The 25,966-nt window shown below is 33.0% G+C and overlaps 1 protein-coding gene and 2 long non-coding RNA genes across 3 annotated transcripts in view; 1 reads left to right on the top strand and 2 right to left on the bottom strand.

Moving 5' to 3' along the window:
* Nucleotides 1-25,966, bottom strand: part of LOC115890402 (transient receptor potential cation channel trpm-like) — a 134,586-nt gene that overhangs the window by 39,924 nt on the left and 68,696 nt on the right. The window contains exons 12-17 of the mRNA XM_030910630.1: nt 20,869-20,925; nt 17,727-17,930; nt 14,162-14,406; nt 11,786-11,889; nt 2,626-2,771; nt 2,335-2,532 (exon numbers count right to left, since the gene is read on the bottom strand). Coding sequence (XP_030766490.1) covers nt 2,335-2,532; nt 2,626-2,771; nt 11,786-11,889; nt 14,162-14,406; nt 17,727-17,930; nt 20,869-20,925 — 954 coding nt within the window. The remainder of the gene's footprint in view (nt 1-2,334; nt 2,533-2,625; nt 2,772-11,785; nt 11,890-14,161; nt 14,407-17,726; nt 17,931-20,868; nt 20,926-25,966) is intronic.
* On the top strand, nt 5,776-6,457 carry LOC115890439. The gene is made up of 3 exons (XR_004051645.1): nt 5,776-5,976; nt 6,034-6,203; nt 6,272-6,457. It is a non-coding gene; the product is annotated as an uncharacterized LOC115890439 (long non-coding RNA).
* LOC115890438 lies at nt 6,921-7,653 on the bottom strand. Its single transcript, XR_004051644.1, has 3 exons — nt 7,599-7,653; nt 7,440-7,547; nt 6,921-7,387 (listed from the first exon to the last, which is right to left on the bottom strand). It is a non-coding gene; the product is annotated as an uncharacterized LOC115890438 (long non-coding RNA).

The following is a 25,966-nucleotide window of genomic DNA, read 5'->3' as shown; positions in this document are numbered from 1 at the left end:
CTCCGTCTATTGAAAAAATAATATACAAGGTGTTCCATTTAAAAAAAACGAGGAAAAATTATTTTATATTTTAGAAAGTTTGGCGCAGAATTTTGAACATTCTGTATAATTTACGATTTTCATATTTATAGCAAAGTAAATACAGACGATCTAAAGTAAATACCTAATATAGTTTTGATTTCAGGACAGTTCTTGTATTTTTAATAATTTTTTTAAGAAGGGCTGAAAAATCATATTTTTATTTATTTTTAATATCTCGGAAACTATCAAAATATATTTATTCATATCTTAGGGTTATGTAAAGTGATCTGAAAGGAAGCCAAAAATGCAATAATATACAGGGTATTCCATTTAAAAAAAATCATCAAGGTCCACTCATACTTTTTTGAGCCACCCTATAGAAGTTAAAATATTTTCTTGAAATACATCCTGGCACATACTAGGTTCGCACTTAAACAAGATTCTCAAGTTTTTTATTCTAGGAGCTACAGATGCCCGACGCACTATTGCCAGACCCTGTATATTTATACATAGGATAACTGTCTCATAAAAATACACATAAGATTTTTTTGGAAAAAGCCTTTATTAAATTTTGAAAAAATTAAACTAACTTCTATGAGGACAAAAATGGAGAAACTGGCATTTTTTATACATTTGTAGTCGCAGTACTCAGTATTTGGTTGCATATCCTTTACTTTTGATGACTGCTTGGCATCTTCTGGGCATAGACTCAATCAAGTTCTTTATTACGTCCCCGGATATTTCATTCCAGGCTTGTAATAGGGCAGCGAACAAAACATCTTTAATTTTAAATTTGTCCCTGTTTTTACGCCTAACATCGACTTCTAGTTGATCCCATAGGTTCTCTATAGGGTTCAGGTCGGGGCTTTGAGCTGGCCATTTGATCACTTCGACTTGTTCCTCGGTTAAAAATTCCTTAATAAGTTTGGCAGTGTTTTTCCGATCATTATCGTGCATAAATTTCCAGGTTAATGGGAGAGAGGATTCATCATAAGGTACCATTGTTTCTTGCAGAATATTTAAATACATATAACGATACATAATTCCATCAATTTGAACAAGGGGCCCGATCCCATGCCCTGAAAAACAACCCCAGACTAGAACGTCCCCACCTCCGTGTTTTATGGTGGGTATGGTGTACTTGGGATTGAATCTCTCATTGGCAGGACGTCTCACCCACCTAATACCATCCGAACCAAATAGATTGTACTTGCTTTCGTCCGATCAGCGTACATTTTTCCACTGCTCGTAGGTTCAACTTGCATGTTCCAATGCAAATTGTAGTCGGGCCTGCCTATTTTTCTTAGAAATACACGGCTTTCGGGCACGTCTTCTGGCATTTAGTTGTGCCTGTTTCAGACGCCGTCTAATGGACCTAACAGATATTGAAATAATGGGATATTCGTTCCTTATAACCTCCGCAGTGCAAAATGGGTTTCTAAGTGAATAGCTTCTTATTATTTTATCTGTCGCCAAAGTTGTTTTTTTTGGGTCTTCCGGGCTTGGGTATACTGGCAGTTCTCCAACGATTTCTATACAAATTATATAATCTGTTTGCACAATCTGTTTTTTATGTAAATTTAAGTGTCTAGCAATATCAATTTGTTTAATTCCCGTTTGATACTTCTAAATTATGATTTTTTTTATTTGATCTGACAAATTTATCCCGCGCGGCATATTTTTAACGCTCTGTGAACCCAATACCACGATCTAGACGATTTAACAAGAGAATATCTCACAGAATGTTAAGAAGAAGATAAGGTTTCTCCACTTATGTCCGCTGGAATTTGTAAATAATTTTTGGCCTGCAAATTTATTCACAAAATAAGCAGTTTTTATATGGCTATACAAAGCAGATTAATAATTGTCTAATCATCTGCCTGCGCTCCTCCTACTTATTCTAAAATATTAGCGTGATTGACAAAGACGATACTATATCGCGTTTCTTTTATTGATTCGTTTTTGTGCGTCAGTCCATTGGTGTGCTTGCATGGACTGCAGTGCGACCAATGAGGCATTCCAGTTTATATTTATAACCAAATATATGTTTTGACAAAACTTTGACAGTTTGCTGGAATCCTTTTTTAAGTAATTTGTTACTAATAAATATTTTTGTAATATTCATCAATAATAATAAATTTAAAATTTCATGCACAAAAACATAAACAACAGATTATATATTGATTATTATACGACTTGAAACACCACGGCTCTGGAATTAAGTTTTATGTGACCTTGAACAGATTAGTTCACATGGTAGCGACCGATGAATCACTCTCAAACATTCGTGGCGTTTACTATAATAATACTTGCCTCGTTGAAAATGTTGTTGAACACAGCGATGAGAAGATTGATGAGTAGGATGTTCGCCACCAAAAGGTAGATCGACATGATGGTGGGTGATATCCATCTACCTGTAACGCAGGGATCTTCGTCTTCGCCTCCGCAAGAAGGATCTATCTTGTCCGCGTACACTTCACCGTACAGCATGAAGTACGGCTCCATAAACACCTAAAACCAAGGCAAAAAATGTTCAGTCGAAACTCGAGTACTTCATTATCGGAATTTTTCCTTTTTTTCACTCACTAGTTAGAATATACTTACGTCTCTAGCAATTGTCCAGCTCGGTGCGGCATCAGGGTTTAAGATGGCTTGACGACAAACACCGAAGCTCATCAATACTATCAGTAATAAAACAACGAAATATATCATATTCTTCACCATTTTGCCCATCATGGTTACTAATGGACCTAAAAATTCCAAGTTTGTATGATAATTCTCGCAATATTGTTTTAATCGACTATCCTAAATTTATCATCACGAGTATCATCACGAAAAAAACGGTTTCAAAGCCGGCTGCGAAATGACAATCGATAATAATTTTAACGATGTCAAGCCCTAGACATCATTTACTTGGCCGGTACTCTTTTATTTTTAATGGCTCTTACTGCCAGTTGGCCTTAAGGGTCCATTTCACTAATCCGAAAAAGTAGCAAAATAAGCGTTCAGCATTTAACGTTTTATGTAAAACTGGCTACGTATTTTTACACATACGAAGAAGGAAATTAAAGATAAAGGATTATACTATATCCGTATTGTTGCACTTTTTTAGACAACTTCTTTATTTTTAAGATTTTGATGGTCAAACATCAACAAAATATTCCTTATGTTTGGACTAAATTTTCTCGAAAATAAAGACATAATTTAAAATTCCGTTACAATACGGAAATATATTCAAGTTTTGTGATTACAATGATATATAATTTATATGGTTTTGTAACAAATTGCTCGCTATTTTATGGCAAATGCTGAAGCTCTACAAATCTTAATCAAGTCTTAATTAAAGCACGTGTGTTTGGAATTTTTGGTGGGGTTGAACAGAGGCCGGACAGCTTATTCGTGACGTCATCAACTGGAGGCCTAAACTTTGATTGCATTTGATACACTTTATACGTATATAATGGATATAAACTTTAATTACACCGAATTTTTAATAAATAATAAATTAATATAAAATTAAAAAAACATCAGATTGATATCCCCTCTCACATTATCCATCGTCATTGTATTTATTTATGCTGTAAGTGTGTCTAAGTTTCTTTTATTTCCTTTTCCAAGTCTATCATTTTTTTACAACAGTAGTTTTTCAGACGTGTATTTCTAATAGAATTTATGACAATTTTTACAATAACTTAGCATTATAAATAGTATATTGCGGAACTTTTAATAATGGTGTTATTACTTTTAATGTAATCCAAAGATATTTTTGATAAAAATATTTTTTTATTGTGAATTTTGAGAAACTCCTCATGGCTTTGCAAAATTTTGTTAAAAATTATATATTCAAATAAAACTATATTATTTGGAAACCCAAGACTGCCTTTAGTAAGGTTTTTTATAAGTGAATTTTGTTCAATATCAGTGTTGTCTGAAAATGTTAACTTATTCTTACATGTATCGCATTTAATTTCCTTTAAAACAATATAACAGCAATATCCCTCTAAATAAACAATAACAGGCCTTTCTTCCTTCACACTTTCGATATCTTGTTCAGAAATATAGTCTGTCCAACGAGAAGATTCTTGACAGTGATAGATGTGTCTGTCATTTTAATTTCAAAGTAGTTTATTTTATTTTACAAAGAAATAAGTTGGTACAACTGGAACGCATAGCCGGAAATATTTAAAATTTGATTGACAAGATGACAAGCGATTACTTCAAAATATTGTGAAAAAAACTGTATAAAACTGAAAAAATGTAATCGAGTTATTTTATTTAATAAAAACGGTATGTGTTAATACAAAACAAACAAGAACAAGACACTACATACCAAAAAAATATAAAAAAGAACTATTATTTACTTTCAAGCTTTATGAAACTACCCGCATTTATCATTATATATATCAATATAACTTATGTACAAATACACACCAATTTGTAATATTCCACAGGAATAAATAAAACAACATAGGTAAATAAAACAAACTATTTTATTAATAACACCTACCAAATTTTATACCTTAAAGGTTGATTAATTAACTTTAATCTTAATTTTTTTAAACCAGTACATTTTGACATTATTTTTCTGCAGTACTAAAATCCATTATTTACCTATCGTGTGATGTCGATATTTTACAGCTACTCCAGTTTTTAGTATGTGTTTAGTTTGATCCTTCTACCATATACGAGATGCACTTATCTACGACGAAATGAAACTTTATCGATGGCAACTTCATTGGTGTATAAGACTTTCTGCCTGGCGAGTATTAACCATAAACTGTGCTCTGGGTCTACAGTTAATTTTCACTCGATTTTTCCTCCACTTGACTTCAAAAGACACACAAACACGCGTAATAATACGAATCAAAATGCATCATCTTCCAAAAACGCAGGGTATTTAACAAAAGTTGACACAAAATCATAACCTATAATTTGGCAAGACTTTGACAAGCGTCAAAAATGACAAAAATCTAAAGGCGAGTTCATACGCATCGGCGTCCGTTTGTCGTTCATCGTTCCGTCAAACCAATAAAATTGAAATACGATCTGTCATTTTTTAAATAAACCAATAAAACTGGTTACAAACAACAAGACACGACGCATGACGGATTTATATTTAAACCCATCCATAGATAACTTAAAAATTATTAGAAACTTTTTTTAGTAAAATAAATAGATTGGTATGGGACGTCATCTGCTTTTCTTCTGTCATCGTCTGTCGAAATCTTACCTGAGAAAAAAAACAGAGTATAGTAATGTCGATGTTAAACCAATCTAATTCAATGTTGCACTTGTATCGCGTGGTATTTCTTTAGACAAGGTATTGTCATCATAAAATCATAAAAAGTATCGATTTTTATAGAACCAAACCAAGTAGATTTTAGGGACATTAATGACTGGATCCTAAGTTTCTTTTTACCTTCATATAAATGTCGAACATAAATACTGTACTGACTCCCAACTACTTTTTCTGAATAGAACTTTAAATAGAACTTTTTCACCCTTCTATTATCGATTATAATTACCACGTCCACACACCTACCGATAAATCGATGACTGTCAACTGCGGCAATACCACTCAGCTACGACAGGCGTCGCCCCTGAGTAGGGGTCGTTAAAGTCCCTAGATATATAAAGTACCGCAATTGGTTTGTTCAATGTTATTGGCGCCAAAATGGCGGATTTTTGGGGTATTTCTGGAAAAACTGTAGTGGTAGGACTGTTTAAATGTCACATTTGACTGAATTTGTCATGTCAAATGTTGAGAAGCTGTCAATTTCAGGATAAAAATATTTATCCATATATTTTAAAATAATTATAAAGCCACTAAAATGCTACAAATTTATTAGTTAGTAATGTATAGGCGTCGATATCTTTAGTGAAGAAATGTGTATTACACGAAAAGGCCGCCATTTGATGTGTTTTCTAACATCGTCGATATTCAATACACGTTAGGTAGTGGATTGAATTTATTTATGCTCCAGTGAATATTTTTAACAATCTTATTTGTAGTATAACCTACTGGTACATAAAACTTCATTATAGAACAAGACAAGACCACAATAGATCTGAGAAGGTCGCAGTGGGTCAGGCCGAAATCAACCTCTAGAAATCTAATCTAGAACAAGACAAAGACCTTACTTGCAAACTACCATACATATCGTTTAAAAAGGATGCTAAGTGTAAGTGAAATCTCTACGTAATCATTCCCTAAAATGTTTAGTGTAGTTTAGTTTTCAACATTTTGCAGCAAGAAGTTTAGATAAATCTACAATATATTATCATCAGACCAAACGAAGGATAATTATTTAAAAGAATAAGTTATGTTATGATACATATATAGATTTGGATGACATCGCTTCAGGTGGTTTTACCAGTCAGGACTAACAGGGATATTAATCAAAACAATGAAAAAAGCTCAAATAAATTTGATCCTAATAACAAGAATGTTGTTTATGCATATGCTAACTATATAGTTATTTTCATGGACTTAAATAGATTAGTTTTTATGTATTTATTGATAGTAATTAATATTTTTTGGTTCATATTTTAATTACTAATAAAAAGTAAACAATATAATGTAAGCATGTAAAGTTATATTTAAAAATTTGGTTTTATACTGTCAGTTATAAATAAAAGTGTGTGATTTAAATTTGATTTTTATACATGACATAAAATTGTTAAGATTCATTTGAAGTTTTACATATTGTCGAGGTAAAATTATGCCTACTTAATTTATGTATAATAATAATTACAGTTATTTCAATGTTAAATTTATAGCAGTATAACTTTTTTATTATAATGATACTTAAACATTATGACACTTGTTGTTTTAAAAATATAACATTAAATTGCAGAGTAAAATATATTTTAATTGTATTATGTGGTATTAACTTGCTTTTATTCAACTAATAATAAATTTGTTGTATAAAAATCCCTCCATAACATACAAACCTTAATTATACAGCATACATAAAAAGCTCCTATGCGTTTCAAGCTTCTTTCTAAGTTATTTTTAAATTAAGTGCACAATTACATACCTAAAATGCCGAAACTACCTGAAGTAATACTAATTGAAACAATCTTTCTATCAATATATTTCAAAAATAGCAGGTATGTATCATATCAATTTAATTATTACATTTATCTGTTTCAACCATGGTTCAAAATTTTCTCGCATAAAAGCCGGCCTTCAAATTTAAGTTTGTAGCTTATTCATAGTTCCAAAGACATTCGTTAAATCATGCTGATTTGTCAAAACTAACTACAGCATAACTGGTATAATAAGGAAAGTTTACTTATGGTATAGGTATCCCGTTCTCATCAACAAACAAAGTTTTTCCAATTGTTTCGACTGAATTAAGTACTAAAATTCTAAATGTTATTCCAACTTTATTTCTTCTTACCTATTAACTTACTTCTGTTGGCGTACTTTGCGCTAAAAGGTAACATAAAATAAATGCTAATACAAATGAAAAACACTTGTACGGAAACCATTCGTTTATAACCTCTTAACATATATAGGCCTAAAAAATTAAATTTATGAAATTGAATATTAATATACCACCTGATATTACGTTAAAATGAAGGTAAACTGTAGATAATAAACGTAATTCTATTACAATTAATAAATATTGTATTTTACGGCTTGCCTGTCAATGTTGGTCGGCCATATTGGCGCCGGACCGACCAGCTGCTTAAAAAGCCGAAACAGCGAAATGTTGGCCTCCTTTTTAAATTTGCCGCTAGTTTTGGCGCCAATATGGCGGTAATTGCGGTACTTTATATATCTAGGGACTTTAGGGGTCGTAAAATATCGATGAAATACATAATATATACTATAAAAAATATCCATCTTTTATTGTTTTTTTCGCATATTATACACTATTGTGAACTTAAAATATTCCTTTGTTAAATTTGATTGACAAAAAGTGAGAGATAAACATTTATTGACTGGTATGATTTTTTCCGTATTCTATTAAAACTATTTTATATACTATAATATTTTTAAAAACTCGGAAAAAGACATTTTAAAACTTCGAAATATATCTGCTGAGTGAAAAAAGATCCACAATTTGAACTTTTATCGGGTAATTATCAACGCTGCTATACTTGTTTTCACCTAAAACTTCCCAATATGGCGGACTTCAGTATGGGAGGCTTAAAAAACGAAAATCTCTAGACTGGAATCGACTGTAGTTCAAATCGTTCAAACTGAATTAATCTGTGGTAAATCTAGTTGAACTCTGACACTTGGCTGACTGACGTTTACGGTTCCTTTTTCTAAATATTTTCATTATTTTTTGAGTTTTTATTCACAAATTCTACTTGATTTTGTTCTTTTGTTTAACCTGCAGCTTGCAGTACTAATTATATACTTATAAATAATCTTTTCACCGATCAAGAACTGAGGAATAGGCTGGAAGATATTCAAAAAATGTGTAAAACGCTTAAAAACGTATTAGAAAACATTGACTCGTCCACAAATTCGTGAAACTAAATTAGTCCAGATGTTTGTAAAAAGGTCTCTAATTATTTTGAGAAGTTTCCTCGTATCAGTAATTTTCAGGTTTGTAATATGTATATGATAATAAATATAGATTAAAACTTATATTAATTTCAGGAAACAGCGCGGGCATTACAGATTGTTGTAAATTAGTTTTAAAATATAAAGAAGGTTTAAAACAGGTGTAAAAGTTGAGTTAGTGGAGAAGACCTAAATAAGGTAATGTTGGTAATGGGACCGAAGATCAAATAACACTTGAAATATATAATATGTACAATTGTAAGTAGTTTTTATGAATCTGTTTGATATCTATTTTATTGTTTTTATATATCTTGAAATATATATTTTTTTACTTTACAGGATACAAACAATAATAAAAAATACAGTTACTCACTAAAAGCACTTAAGGTTTGGTTTGGTTTGGAAAAGTTTATAAGGTTGTTTTATTGGTTGAGAAAGTTTATAAAATACCTTTAAGTAAAATCTCTTCGGATCTGCGGTAAAATACCTTTATTCTTATTAAATAATTTCAATAATGTATGTTTTTATTTATGATTTATGACAACCACCTAATAACCTAACTTTAACGTCAACTTGACAATCCTGAAAAATGTTATTGTTAACCAAAGAGTAAATCAATTTCTGAATTCGCCAACGCCAACTTATTTTTCATTAAAAAAAAATTACCAATTTTCGTAACTAGGTCGGCCATATTGAGGAACTTTTAAAAGAATTGTACTATATATAGAGTTAGGCCTCCAGTTGGTGACGTCACGAGATTTTTACATCACAGCTGTCCGGCTTTGTTATTACGGTGGTTACAGTTGAACACGACAGGATCGGGCTAAGCCTTAGGCGGATTTCTGAAATATAATATATATTTCGTTCGCCCACACACCCGTTTTATCCGACCCCTGAGAGCAACGCGAAAGTATGGCGTAATAGACTCTTAAGAAACTTGTAAATTCTTTTTATATTGGGTAAAAATATTTTTTTAATGGTGTAGTTTAAAATTCGAAAAGAAATAATTTTTTGGAAATATATTGGTGTGTCTGGAAACGTTCTCTTTTTTTGGTTTATACTGTAATGAAGTTCATAAAATTTCTAGGACACCCTGTATATTGTGTTAATATTATACTAGAATAGTAGAGACTTGATTCTCTTTTAATAATGACAGGCAGTGTATTTTATTGTTAACTCATTATTGTAATGAACTTCATTAGTGTTTCTATTGTTGAATTAAATAAGTTAAATATTTAATTGCCATTTTGTAAGAGTTTTGATCGGTTTTGGTCGCTGTGGTTCGGTGCGAGAAACCGAGACGTTTGCGCCGCTCTCCCTACCAGTGCAGGTTGAGAGGAGGGGACCGTCAGTCGAGTACCTCGGCTGCAGCAGCTCCAGAGAGACAGTTGGTGTTCGCACGCGAAACAGTGAAGTCGAGTCCTGAGTGCCTGCCAAGTGTCCTGCTGCCAGCTGCCCATCGCCGCCGTACTGTGCTAGGTAAGCACCAGCCGCCGAAGTGTTCGAAAGTAGGTCGTATCCTTGTTGTAATTATTAAGCGGTTACTGTACCACCTAGCCGCGTTTTAGGGATAAGGGAGAGCGTAGGTTGCCGACCAGGCGAAAGAGGGAACACGGTTTACTATAGTAGTTGCCAGGAATAACGTCCCGGAAACTAGACAACATAAGGGTGGCCTGACATCTACTCTGGTTTAACGTGCCTCTCGGGAAAAGTTAATTACGGGATAATAACTAAAGGGGTTTTAAACTTCGTATAAATAGAGGTTGCCGACCAGGCGAAAGAGGGAACACGGTTTACTATAGTAGTTGTCAGGAATAACGTCCCGGACACTAGACAACATAAGGGTGGCCTGACATCTACCCTGGTTTAGCGTGCCTCTCTAATTCTAACTAATTGGTTTTTATAAGGGACAGCTAAAGTGGTTCAGTAAACGCACGGGCGCGAATATTTATGGAGCTAGGACAGGACCTCGCCCAAATCCCGAGGCTGGTTTTGTAGCTCCCGTATTTCTTTAGGTGTGCCGTCCGGACGGCACCCTGCAACAGTGACGCTGGACGGGATCTCGCCGAAATCCCGAGGCTGTCCTGACTGGGCGGTGTGTGTGCGGGCTGCGCTTATCCGAACGACGTACAACTCGCCGAGACGTCGCTAACGTCTACGTCACTCCGGGACTCGCGTTTGTGTATCCCTCGGGACGCTGTTAATTTCGCGATCGATCCAGGGCTGGCGTGTGTGTATATCCCACAGGACGCTGTTAATTTCGCGATCAATCCAGGACTCGCGTTTGGGTACCACGGGACGCTTTTAACGTCGACGCCGATCCGAGGTTCGTGTTTCGTTGTCAAAACGGACGCCGTTCCAAGAAATATTTAGCTGTGACCATCGGGATGCCTGTAACGACGTCGCCGCCGTTTAGAGAGTCGCGTCATAGTAGAGTGTGTTGCTCAGGTACTTACGTGTCTGTGTTCATTAGGACGCCGCTAAATTCGACGTCGATCAGGAACTCGCGTCGGCTTATTTAATAGAACGTCATTTTGGGAACGCGTTTTGAATTCGCATGATAGAATCAGTCAGAGTTGCATCTCGGGAATAATCGATCAAAACTCTAGAGGTACACGGTTGTTATTGTAAATTTTACTTTACGGGTCTTTAAATATACATTTTATTTCACTGTTGTTACGATTCGACGTGAACCTTCCTGGATTATTTTTGTACATAATTAATTAGTTAAATAAAAGCCTAGTGTTACGTTATAGTTAATTGTGTGTTTTATTTTCTTTTCATCTCATCACTCCCTGGTATCTCCACTGTATAAAAGCTACCCGTATTGGCACTAGTGGTCTCTCAAACACTTTAAACGTTGGGGGTGGCGCCCGAGGAACCGAACCAAGGCAACTCGGCGTCCGTGGCCTCTCTCAAAAACGGGAGAGCCTCACAATACTTTTGGTAAAATCTTTATTTGATCTTTCTACAATTAGTGTTAATTTTTGACAAGTTTTATGTTTTAAAGGACGTCTAGAGATTGACCTGCCAGCCGTCTTTGACGCCGTTTTTTTTTATCATACGGTATTTCTAATCAATATTAGTTTTGGGTGCGTCAACTTAAAAATTAGAACGTACGACGGAAATCGGATACATGAGATTCTACCTTAATAATAAGTTTTCGTCTCCTAAGATTATCGAAATACGTCAATTATTATGAAAACCATCCTGTAAATTTTAATAAAATTAATTTACCTAGATATTTATTTACGCTTAGAATATTGAGTATTCTTAAGTACCAGTAGATGCTATTTACACAATATATGACTCTTCCCTCTTGAAATGTATCGCCATGAAACCTACAAAGAATAAAAAAAATAATTAACAACACAATATTAACATTTTACATCAAATGGGATTAATTATTAATATCTGAATAAATAAAACAGTGTCTATAAACAAACACAGTGACTTATGTCAGTGACACAGGTTTTTTGATATACGTAATACACATTTTTTTTATATACACCGTTTTTTGATATACGTAATATTCTTTAAGGATAATACCCTTGTATATATATTTTTAAAGTAGATCAACCTAAGACGTTTATGGACTAAGACTACTAGATGGCAGGACCGGTTTCCCTACAGAAAAATATTTTTTGTCACTCTGAATTTTGAAGCTACCAATAAAAACAGAGAAAATAAAAATCGATAATTTTCGGACTGTGCCAATTGGTTACTAATCGACCAGATACTTTTTATCTATTAGATATGCTATAAAAGCTGGCAATTATACAATTCGACCATTGTAAATACCCGACAAATTCTTCAAGGCCGACAAGGCCGATGCTTCTCACTGATAAGAAATAAAAATGTTTGTTTAGATAATTTTCGAGGTATTTTTTCTTTCTGAATGCACATTTTAAAATATTTTATATTCTTTGTCCCCTTGACCTATTATCCTGGTTGCACGTATGGAAGTTCTGTTTCTTCTAGTTTTAGAAAATGTTCATATTTCTTTTTTCTTTGAAGGTGTAGTGCAAAATTAGATTAATTTATTAAGTTTAATTATAGTGTTTAGTGTAGCATGTTAGTGTAGTCTACCAAAAATAGTTTAGTAGTGTTTTTATAGTTTATTTTGTCGTTAAGTAGTAGGTGAAGGGATAATTTTGTTATTTTTTCTTTTTGTTTGATAAATTAGTAAGTTTGATAATTTGTTCAGAGTAGAATACAAGAATAAGTAGTTGTGTAGTGTTTTTAAGAGATTATATTCGTTTATTTTGTAGTTGAGTAGTAGGTGAAGGGGTATTTGGGTATTTCTTTTTTTTTGTTTTTCTTGTAATAATTGTAGTAGTTCTATTGAGTATTGTGATAGATACACTATATCTTCCTTCAACTTCGTTGAAAAGTGCGTTATCATATAATCTTGGTTTTCTGGTAGCAGAATATTCGAAAAAAAAATCTGATCAAATTTATTTGAAATTAAATTAATCTAGCTTTATTAATCAAATTAAACTAGTCAAATAATAATAATAGTTAGTTTCAAATACAGGGTGAGTTTCCTATGATAAATTCCATTATAATCTACCGCATGATCGAATAAAAACGGCGTCAACGATGGCTATGAAGTGAAGATCGCTGTCATTTTATATGTAAAATTATATGGGAAATATCATTGATCGTCATTTTCATAGCCATCGCTGACGCCGTTTTTATTCGATCATACGGTATTTTTTAAACAAAAAGTTTTCAGATAAAAGTTGTAGATAATCACATACCTAATGAGTTTGTGTTTTCTAAAGTCTGTCATTTTTGACATATGACACAAACATATGTTTTTTTAGTAAACCATAGTTGGCCATGACTTCATAAAAAGCGCCATTTTTTAAGCTTTTCAGCGATTGGTATAATATGTTTTTTTTTTCGAAAAATTACAAGTTATAGCCAATTCTTTTCTTTCTTGGCTAATTTCCATAACAATAATACCATGCCAATTAGTTAGCATCAAAAATGTAAAAAGTTTTATGTTTCAAAAAAAAAATATCGTACAATTCGTAAAGCACTCAATTTAGAATAAAATAATCTAAGAATGAAATGATTCTTTTATAAACCTGCATTAAATCAACTTAAAATAGGTATGTAACTTTTTTTTAAATATTAATTAACAGCCAATTAGCATAAAATTATCATAAATTATAAATAATGTACCAACATATCGAAATAATAATATCTTTGTTAATACGGTTTAGATTCTTAAAATAACAGGCAAAAATAATCCACAATTTACAGTAAAATAAAAGTTTCGTTTAAATTTCTTAATCAGCTGATCACTATTAAAGTTCGCAGATACCCGGGCTATATTATTACATTACTCTGAGGAAAATAACGAAAATAATCGATATTTTTGACTCCGCCCCGAAAGGTTCACGATTTGTCCTCCAGTTAGCAGCACATTTTGTCTAGTCGGTTGACCAACTTTAAGAATATATAAACAAGGATAATACTAATTCTCCGAATAAAAAGAAATTAAAGAGGGAGTATAATTTATATATTTATGCCTTAGAGACAAAATGGACATCAAGAACCACCATTTTTGACAGTTTTGTTTGACGTTTTTCTTTTACTTACCTCAAAGTGGCACCGACCAAAAATATGCAGACGGCACCCATATCACACGGGTTCCACATGTTCCAGCTCCACACCGCCAATTTTTGCGTCAGACCTACCGGTTCGGAACTGAACAATTCTCTCAGCTTTTCACAGCCTAGAGAACAGATAAACGCAATCGACATCCATTCCTGCCAGGAGGGCATTTCGTTCATTTTTACCAGGACAGTATAGCTGAATATTACCAGGAACATCATGTATGCTACCTGAAAAAAATAGAGTTATGGGTAAACATTTCACTTTGTCCTCGCCAACTTTTACCGATTTTTCTATACTAAGAGCTGGCAAAGGTTAGTTTTGGGTCGAGATTTCTGTATGTAAGAAGAGTACAATGCGTTTATAATGTACCGAACAAAGAGAGGACAGTAAACACGTTGCCAAACGTATGAAATAAGCCGAGAAACTGCGCACATTGCTGAGAGATGTCGAAGGGGATATAGCAGATTCCTCACGGTCGACCCGATCAGTACCTCAGTATTATAATTCTAGAGAAGGGTGTACATCATGCATTCAGCTTCACGATTTAATTACGTCTCGTGATACTTTATTTGTTTAATTATTATTGAGTCGTAATTTTCCCTATATCTTATAAATTTTTAAGTGCAAGTTAGAAAGATTTGCACACTTTTGGTAAAAATAGTGGAATTGAGTTGGTGTTCGTAGTGATGGGCAAAACTGTTATTTTTAGATAACAGTTGAAACTGTTATAGTTATTTATAAAAAACAGCTTAAAATAACAGCTTAAAAATAACAGGTTTCTTTATTTTATTGCTAAATATCTGAAAGAATATGAGGCGGTCACCGCCAGGCGTATTAACGCAGTTGCAACAATGACGTGCTCGGTGGTAGTATTTCCAGGGTGTCATAACATTTCTAAATATCGATTGTTATCTAAAATACCTCTCTCTAAAACGGGGGGTTGTTTACAAATAAGCGCTGTTTACAAATTGCGATATAAAAAAAGCCAAAATGCCGCCACTGTCTATATCTATAAATTCCGATCTACCTACGCCCTACCCCTCGATCCGCGTAGATTCTGAATTGCGTAGCAGTGTACAGGGTGCATCTCACTCGACGGGCGAGAAGCTCTTCGTTATGATTTTACCATTTGCGGTCAAAAAATAGCAATATAAGAAAATGTGTAGTATATTCTTCATAAGTAAACCAACTACGCACTAGAGTTCGAATTAATTTTACACTTAAACTAGCATGTACAGTTTGACAAATATAGGAAGAGACTTGGGGATAGCACCGGTCGCGCACACGATAGAGAGAGAACGCACTCGGCGGAAGAGAGATGCAGTTACGCTACGAAAAATCTGATTGAAGCAAATTTGTGGGATGTCCACTGCACATCGGGGGGCGTCTCTTATTTTATATTTCTCACGTCTCTAGCTATACTTATTATTGTACCCGCGACTTCGTTCGCATCGAATTATTAATTTGTAATGGTGATGATAAAGCAAAGCAAGAATTTCCATTAACATACAAACTGGATAAAATTTTCTCACATTTGCCAAAAATATGCTTTAAACGTCGAGCAGTTTAAGCAGAATCTTGGTTAATCAATTACTCAACTTTTTGGAACACCCTGTATTATTTTTTAAAAAATTTCAAAATATGTAAAAAAACAAAATAAATTATGGGTGTCCAATCGTTTTCCCGAAAGACTAACCGTTTTTTAAATAATAAATATTGTAATATTTGAGGGGCGTTTTCACCCTCTTGGAATATGAGATTCGAGAAACCCCTCCTTATCGCACCTCTACACCCCACAGTCAATCCGTTTACCAAAAATCAGCTTTAAACGTCAAGCAGTTTAAGCAGAATAGTGATTACTCAGTGGTCATATTTTATGAAACACCCTGTATATATTTTGTAAAAATCTCAAAATATGTAAAACAACAAAATAAAATATACGTGTTTAAGAGTTTTTCGAAAAACTCACCAGTTTTAAATAAAAATATTCTAATATTTGAGGGTGGTTTCACCCTCTTAGAATTTGAGTTTCGAAAAATCCCTTCTTATCGCACCTCTACACCCTAAAGTCAATCCGTTTTCCAAAATCAGCTTTTTACGTCAAGGGCTTTAAGCAGGATCGTGATTAATCAATGACCAGATTTTTAAAACACCCTGTATACATTTTAAAAATCTTTAAAATATTATTCTGAAAATTTTTCAGAATAAATAAATACTTAAATATTGAAACTTAATAACAAAGTATTGAAACATACAGCGCCATAATATCTCGACCTCCGCCCGTTATGCTCGTAACAGGTTGAAAAACAATATGTATCTAAAACAACTGATGCGTTATTCTCCAACCTGTTTCAAACCTCCGATTATCTCGAACGCCGTTCTGTTATGCTCGTAACAGGTAAAAAAAACAACATAGCTAAAACAACTGATGCGTTATTCTCCAACCCGTTGCGAGCCTCCATCGACAATCGACCGATGCAGCAGCGCTCCTTTCCCACTCCTGTTATCTCGACAGCCAGGCGTTATGCCCGCAACTGTTTCAAAAAAGCTGCTTCTTTATATCCTATTATTTTTAAGCTGTTGTCAGCCCAACACGACGCGCCGCGCCGTAGCGCATACCCCACTCCGTTGTCTGTTGTATCTCGCCGCCTGTATCGATGGTTGTCGAAATAATAGGTTTTCCATCCATACTAGTTGTTTTTTGGAATTGCTTCGAGCAGCATCGAATTTCGTGGCGGTGCAGAGCGCCGACTTCGTTTCACGAACACTCGATCTCTGCGTGTCGTTATTTTATATCTGTTATTTTTTAAAAGCAGTAACGGTTGCGTTATGTTATTTCTAAATAATTGTTATAAAATAACAGATAGTTAAATAACAACCCATCACTAGGTGTTCGACAGTGGTCGCGCTATTAGAACTCTGAATTCAAAAATCGATATCTCGAAATCCATTAGAAACAATTTTATTGACTGTAGTTTTTTTTCAAAAATGTTCTTAACATTTCTGCTATATTTTCTTCGCAGACAGTATGTGAAAATCTTTATAAATACGTTTCATGATTGGCTGAAAATTGCTATGCACTGGTAAATGTAAATGGATAGTTTTTTTTTAATTTTTGAATGGAAAAAAACAAGCCTATTGAATTTTTCTTTATTTAAAAATCTTGTAAAAGATCCAAACTTCAAAATAAAATAAAAGTTTCTATATCTAAAGTGGTTCTTGAGTTACTGCGTGTTATGTGTTAAAAAGTTGAGTTTTTAAATTACCGTAATTACTGACGTTTCCTCGTAAAAAAATCGACACCCTAACGATATCCTTATAATTCCATTTTAGTTGCTCAGAAACGTATCTAATGATTTTATCTAGTCACCTTTTCGAAAAAATGTCTTTAAAAGGAAAGAAAAAATTCCGGAGAAATGTGGCAACGCCGCAACAGCACACCGTCGCATTTCTCTCACTCCCACTTAATAAGATCCCTATGCGATTTACTTCCACACATGTAAATACCGACCCAAAATTAAGAGTTGCCTGCACGGTATGTACTCACTGAATTGGCCCAAAATTTCGTTATAGGAGCTGTGTAGAATTCGTAAAGCTTCTTCTTGATCCTCAGTTCCCGCTGTTTAGGTATTTTTTCATAGGTAACGTCCGTAAAAAATATATGGTACTTGTTCTCGTCGAAATCAGTGACCACTTTGCCGTTTTCCTGTATCAAGGCATCTCGGGCAAGGAAGTTTTCTGCCAGGAGGGCCTAGGAATTAAAAAAAACAATACTTGAATCTCAGATTAAAACACTTTAAACAAGTTTTCACGAGTCAAGAATGATATAATGAAAAACATATAAACATTATCATGCAGAATTCTGTTATCAATTTGTTAACGAATATACGATTGAACATATAATTTAACGAACATATAAATATTTGGAATATAAACAAGAAAAGCACATATATCACGTAGAATAAAATACATAATGCAAATATACGAAATTGATATTTTTGGGTTTATACCTACAAGGAAAGAAACACTTATTGACAGTAAGAAAACAACGCAGACATATATGTCAAGCTTTTGTAAACTATGGGAATATTCGTGTTAAAAGTTGTCGGTAGGGACAGTAGCTAATAAGTACAGCTAGTAGCTAAATAATAATTTAGTAGATTAGTTGTTTCGATAATAAAATTATTATCTTAAAAATACATTTAAAATTATCAAAAAGAAGGAAAAATTACCCGGCCTAGACCTCAACAACTAGTAACCGTAGTTTTTCTTTTTGTATATTTCCCCTCATTATTTCAATTTTTGTTTAATATTATCTATAATTTTATTTTTAATACCAAACCTTAGGTCCGATTCTGCTTTGTTTCGTAGCTACAGGGTTTTAAAGTCTTAATAATCTTTCAGTCAAAAAAGTCAGTGGCGTACTTGCTTTTTTTAGAAAAATATTCCAATGATAACCCATATGCATAGTCACTGGTGAATATGTCAACACTTTTTTAGCTTTAAAGTATGTCGCATTTATAGTTTACTTGTACCCTCAAAATTTCATTCAAAACGCTAAAAGTACTTATAAAACAAAAGAAAAATATAATAAATCGAAATAAATATTAAGACTTTAATATCCTCTAGCTACGAAACAAAGCAGAATCGGACCTATGTTAATATGAGAATGACATGAAAATAAATCTTATTTTTATGTGAGGACTCCCCACGAGAGATGGCACATGTTTTTTGAAATGCCCTGTATACGTACAGAATTTAAGTTAATATTACTGATAAAATATTCGAATATACTGACAGAATATCATGCGGATAGAACATAAAAAAGTAATAACACACAACATACAATACATAAATTATATTCACAGTTGTTAACCAAATATTAGTATTAAAATGGACCAATAAACAACCTAAAAAAATCGACCTCCATGTGCTTACACAAATTATAAATAATGGTACAGCAAGAAGAAGACATATATGATGGATAACTTTTTTAAAAAAGCTTATATTTTCAAAAAAGATTTTCGCAAAAGTTGAGCAATTTTATGTTAAACAAAATAACGTTGTATAAACATTTTTTTCAATTTTTTTTATGAAATACACTTTTTTGAAGCAAGTGTACAATATATTATATACAAAAATAATTTCAAAACATGATACAAAGAAAACAAAGTATGATATTGCGCAGGTTGGTCACTACGTCACAGGTCGGCAAGCTCCGCGCGCCAATTTCAAATTGTCAAACAGATGACACATAATAAATGTGTCCTAACTTTTCAAATGTCAAGCTCCATGATTTGACATAACTTTTGGGGTTATGTCCTAATTCTTCCCTATTATAGGTCTTTTTTATTAGTGGCAATTGAACAATATGGATATTTTTTTGAATGGCATATGACATCACAGGTGGTATGCGCAAACTGAACGAAATTAGTGCCGCTATCGATCATACCTTGTTTTTTTTGTACCATGATTTCAAAATGTGTCTTAACCTTTTTTAATAATCCTGAAAACAAAAGAAATAATGAACATTACTCTATATCGGGTGCGTCTCAAAAGTGGCTCAACCCTATAACTTTTTTTTATTTTTCAGATAAAAAGAACGAGATTTAAGAAAGTAAGTACATAATAATATATGACATAAATTATGATTGATTGACGTATTCAGTTGTTTTCGGTCACTTCCTGTTTCACCGAAAACGACTACTACTTTTGATTTTTAAATAGCACCCTCGATATTTTGTGACTTTATTCGATAGAAAATGACACTCTGAATAGAATGACATATCATATGTCAACTTTTGATATTTTCTAATATGATTTATTTGAAATTGCAACATGGCGATTCATAACGACAATTTGACTCGAAATACCCAGTGTGTGGTACCAAATTATTCGTAATTTTTTTTTCCAAATATGCTAATGAGCCACCCTCGTTCCATTTGAAAAATTGAGATATGATTAAAAATACGATTTGAGCATCTTTTAACCGGCCAGGACAAGATACTAAAAACACTAGATGTTCAAATCTATTTCCCAAGGCTCTTTGATTAAAAATTAGTGTTTTTAACACAGCCATCACACCCTAGATTAAAATTTAAAATACAATTTTGGTTTTGAAGTTGACATATGATATGTCATTCTATCGAGTGTCATTTTCTATCGAATAAAGTAAAAAATACCGAGGGTGTCATTTAAAAATCAAAAGTTGTAGTTATTTCTGCTGAAACAGGAAGCGACCGAGAAGAACTGAATACGTCAGTCAATCCTAATCTCTGTCATATACTAACACATCAAATCTCGTTTTTTTTATCTGAAAAATGAACAAGCTATAGGGGTGAGCCACTTTTCAGACGCACCCGATATATTATGTCTCTGTAGCATTTTGATCAGCTCTAGTTTCCGAGACCTGAATTATGAGGCTCATATTTGTAACATCCTGTACAACTAGTATATACGTGTTTTTTTAATTTCACCTGAATCTATAAAAAAAGTACCATATGATGCGGAGTTTATCTGTGACACTGCATTTAATGAGCTGTACTGTGAGATTTGTTCACGAACAAACGCCATACGAAACGACGAGCTTTTAACAGAAATATTCCCTATAATTTTGCTGGGAAGTGCCAAGGAGAATAAAAAAGGAGGGTGATAGATACGTAACAAGTTTGTTTCAAAGCCCTCTCTACCTTAACACCGGTCGGATTTGGCGTCTTGCTTCTTAAACTCAGCGTTCTACTGCGCTTCTAGAATAAATAACAGTTTCTTTAGCAGCAAATTCACTTTTATTTGTAGTATTTTTTGTGATGTTGTGATAGTCGTGTACATGCCAAATAAAAATGGAAATAAAAAAATGTATCACAGTTTTCTGTAACTGTTTTAAAATCGTCACACACATTCAGTTTTTCCTCAGAGACTGGACTGCGCAGTTGCATGAGCACCCACAGATGCGCAGTTCTTTAGTACAACCTGACGGTGCAGGTCAGTTTGCGCTGTTAGCTTCAGCACATTTTTTACAGTGAAAGTTTCTTGCCGAGATATAGTTCTGTCACGCATTTTGATCGCCTGTGCAAGTAATTTTTTTAATCCTGTCACTTTTTCTTTTCTAAAGACATAGTAAGCTTCTATATAATTCAAAAAATTGACATAAAACTGTTTAAGTTCTGCATTTTGTTTGAAGTTAATAATAGCACGGATCATACAGATCATAAACTTTGTTTTTTCTTGATTGTTTTTTGTGGTTCCAATTTTCGGAATCGGGCACTAGTTAAGTTACTAGTTTACACACATAGCACGCCCACTTATAGCCTCTCAAATTGTGCACAGCGCCTGACCAGCACAGTTATTAGAGAGATATCGGAAAACCGAATAGCGTCGTGCAGTATTTACGCGTACCTTATCATGGTTACGACTTTGGTTACGATATGCGCGAGTCAATTTTTAACGCAACACCCGCTAATAACGTTATCGCCTGACGTAATTTGCGGATCAATTATACCAAGCGCTAATTCTAAATAACGTTTAAAAATTGCTTAAATGGGCATGCGCGGGTATTTACAACGGAGGCCAGCCTGCGAGATCTTTTATTTTAGGTTGTGTTTGAATTGTTTTGAATTATTACTTTAGTTTTATTAGGTCATTTGATATTTAAGTAGCTGGGATTAGTTCTAATTAAATAAATATGGCCCAAAATATGAATTTCGCCTCTTCCAATATTAAAGAACCTATAAAGAGGCTTAGGTTTACAGCAGATGACGACTTAGCCCTTCTAAGAGAATTTGTTGCTTGTTGCACTAAACCCACTGACAGACGTTGAACAATAAAGCACTGGAAATAAGCACTTTAGCCTTTTAGTTTTAAAATACCTAGTAAACAAAACAATTTCAAAGTTAGGTTAAGTTTAAATAGCGGACGCGACGTGAATAGAATTATTTCCGATCCGATAACTATAAATTAAGAGAGTTAATACCACCTCACGAAAAGGAAATAACACCTGGCCTTATTAACGTCCATGCACGCTATTCGGTTAGCGATATCTCTCTATTACGCTGTTTATTGTTATTTTACGCGAGTTTATTTTTGCGCACAGGAAATTTTACTCGTTTGCACAAAGATCATAAAAAAACAATTTTCGTACCACGAATTAGGGACAATCATAGACTTAAAATAAAATATAGACTGAGCATCTCATTCATAAATAGCTGGAACATGCGGTCAGACAATGTCTTGTTATTGTTGTGTTATTGTTTTAGGTTATAACAAGTGCGACACGAGCGATAGATAGGTTGTCTCTGTCGTAACGGTCGTTCCCTGACGACTCTGCCGAGAAACACAACACTGTCTTTCGTTTCTCAAGTACACCTGAACTCTCCGTATCATAGCCGGGTAATTTTTTTATTTTAATGAAGCTATAATTAAATTAAAAATATATCGTATTTAAACTTTTTTATATTTTATTAAGATTTTTTAAATAAAAGTTTAGAAAAAACAATTTAGAGTCCAAAAAGGATAAAAATAATAAAATACACGTTATAGAAGAAATTTTATCATCGAAATTAGGTAATTTTTGAAATTAATAATAAATTATTAATTTTAGTCAAACATTTACAACCCCTAATATTAATCAAAACAGGATCTATTCCACAGATATAATAGAATCGGCAACAGGGAGAGAAAAAAAATATGATTGTTGTAATTTTTTTTCTGGTTAAGTGATGTCTTATTATGTAAATTAGAGAAAACATAAATCTGTTCCATTAAAGCAAGGAAGGTGATAGGAAGTGGATAAAATAAAAACTACATTTATAACTCGGTACTGTCTTTATTATACCGGGTGCGTCTCAAAAGTGGCTCATCCCCATAATTTTTTTATATTTTCAAATAAAAAAAACAAGATTTAGTATGTTAGTATATGAAATAAATTAGGATTGATTGACGCATTCAATTGTTTTTGGTCACTTCCTGTTTCACCGGAAATGACTATAACTTTTAATTTTTAAACGGCACCCTCGGTATACTTCTACTTTATTTGATAGAAAATGACACTCTGAATAGAATGACATATCATATGTCAACTTTTGACACTTTCGCATATGGTTTAATTGTAATTGTAACACGTGGTTCATAACGACAATTTGACTCGAAATACCAAGTGTGTGGTATCAATATATTCATAAAAAAATGCTTTTTCCAAATATGCTAACGAGTCACCCTTGTTCCATTTGAAAAAATTGACATATGTATGATTAAAAATATGATTTGTACATCTTTTAATCGGCCTAGACAAGACACGAAACCCATTAGACGATCAAAACTATTTTTCCAAGGCTCCTTGATTAAAACTTAGTGTTTTTAACAACACCATGGCACCCTGGATTGAAATTTATAATACGATTTGTTTTTAAGCGACAATGTCAAAAGTTGACATATGATATGTCATTCTATTCAGAATTCTATTATCATTTTCTATCGAATAAAGTAGAAATATACCGAGGGTGCCTTTAAAAATCAAAAGATGTAATCATTTCGGTGAAACAGAAAGAGACCAAAAACAATTGAATACGTCAATAAATCCTAATTTATGTCATATACCTACTAACATACAAATCTGTTTTTTTATCTGAAAAAATAAAAAAGTTATAGCGGTGAACCACTTTTGAGACGACCCGGTATATTAAAAAATATTGTCTCATAATGTAATATCATATTAAAATTCTTGTATCTTATTTTAGATTCTGAAGATAATTTTAGAACAAACCGGAATATATTTTTAATAAAAACATTATTAATTATTAACAGGGTTATAATTATGATTTTGTTACAATGTAAGTAAGTAAATAATGTAATGTAAGAGAAAAAATTCAGATTTTACATTTTACTAAAATATTATCTAAATAAGCGCCTTAAAACACTTAACGACTACAAGCTAAGAAAATGCGTTAGTACAGCCGGGGAGATAGCGGCAACAAAGCTTTACCGCACACGTCCGACACTTACTACAAGGTAATAAATGAATGAATAGGCTCCCTCGCCTCTAATCGGTGTTGTCATATTGTAAAGAACTTATCCTTTTTAAACAGTATCCGACTTATAATTTAGTAGTATAAGGACTATTTAATACATCTATGGAATATTAAAACCTACTTTATTAAACTGTAGTATTAATATCTCAATATATGTGTATAACAAGAAAAAAAATATTAATAATATTAAAGACGTGACAACATAGGCTGGATGAGGAAGGCTCGGTCGACCCAGAAGTAAACATGTGTACAAAAAAGAATGTTTGTCAGCGTTGAGATGTAAATAGTGTAGTCTATATTTTATTTTAAGTCTATGGGACTTATATTTTTATCTGTATACTTATAGGATACCTAATCTGTGATAATAGACTAAACTTTGTTTATGGACTGAAAAAAAAAAAAAGTGAACGAGCACACACACACTCGTTCAAGCCTCGAAGTTGGCGCAGTTTTGCCTTGAGGAAAAACTGTATCTGTGTGGCTACCTTTAAACAATACAAGCTTCAATTATTTTGTAAAAATGTACTTAATAGTGCAATATTTTTATCAATGTACTGTTTAAAAAGTTTTAAAAGAGATAAAATTTGAAGAGTGTTATTTTGACAAAAATTTTTAGTAAGCTACATTTGGGTATATTTCTGGAAAACAGGACATTCATTAAAAAGTCAAATTGTAGAGTTTTTATTTAAGCATTATTGCATATTAACAAAAATGTCGCAGTTATTGAAATAATATATATTTTTTAAACATTACATTTACGAGTTTTATGGGTTTACCAATTGAAAGTTGATCTATAATGTGTTTGTAATGGTGTGATAGTAGTGTGCATGCTAAATAAAAAATAATCTGAAAGAAAACTTTAGTAAAACGTATAGTCGGTCCAATGAGAGGACCATGACAGTGACAGTTGTATCTGTTTTTTTTTTAATGCACACGTTTTGGATGCCGTCTGTCGAAATCTTCCCTGTCTCGATGAACCTCGCTTTTAGCATGTGTCAAAAGTTCATACAAGTTCGAAAGTTAAAAGATTGTCCAAAACATTACTGGTAAAATTGCCTAAAATATGCGTAATAGACTGAGAGCTGGCTACATAAAAAACCTTATCATCGTTACATGGTTAATTTTTTGTGTGAAGTATCCTTTTGTGTAGCCATTGTGAAATAGTCATGTCTGCTAGCTAGTAGTGGGAACTATCGAATGAATACTATCGAAACATTCGATAGTTGCAATTCATTCGAATAATTCGATAGCTAGTAAAAAAACATTCGTTGAAAACTATTCGAATAAAAATTATCGAATAGATGCGTCATCTGCCTTGAAATATTGTATTTCTAGTAATTCGGCAGCCAAAACCATTCATTTATAAAATTCATTCATTTATTCGTCAGGATCGATTATAATAAAATATTAACTGGATTTTAGTTGTCGCCCGGCGACGTAGGTTTTTTCCGAGAAACCCGACACGGTCGGTGGCAATGCTAGAAAGAAGCCGGCATCTTTGATTTTTTGCGGAGTCATATAAAGATAAGGACACATTATTTTTTTATTGAGGTGCTAGTATTTACACAGAAAATACATTATGAAGGGCGCTGTTGCCATATATTGGTATTAGTTGATATTAGCAAAGAATATTATTGTTTGGCTTTAGTTAGTTACGGATAGTATGTCTATATATTTTGCATTTTTTTTATTAATATTCTGTTGTTAGGTTAGGTTAGATAATAAAATATTTCGGATGTAGGAAAATGATTTTTAATGTTTTTAA

Source organism: Sitophilus oryzae, unplaced genomic scaffold (genome assembly GCF_002938485.1).
Source record: "Sitophilus oryzae breed Bouriz unplaced genomic scaffold, Soryzae_2.0 scaffold_864_pilon_pilon, whole genome shotgun sequence".
Lineage (NCBI taxonomy): Eukaryota > Metazoa > Arthropoda > Insecta > Coleoptera > Curculionidae > Sitophilus > Sitophilus oryzae.
The sequence above is the reverse complement of the archived record's forward strand: the minus strand, read 5'-3'. Positions and strand labels throughout refer to the sequence as shown.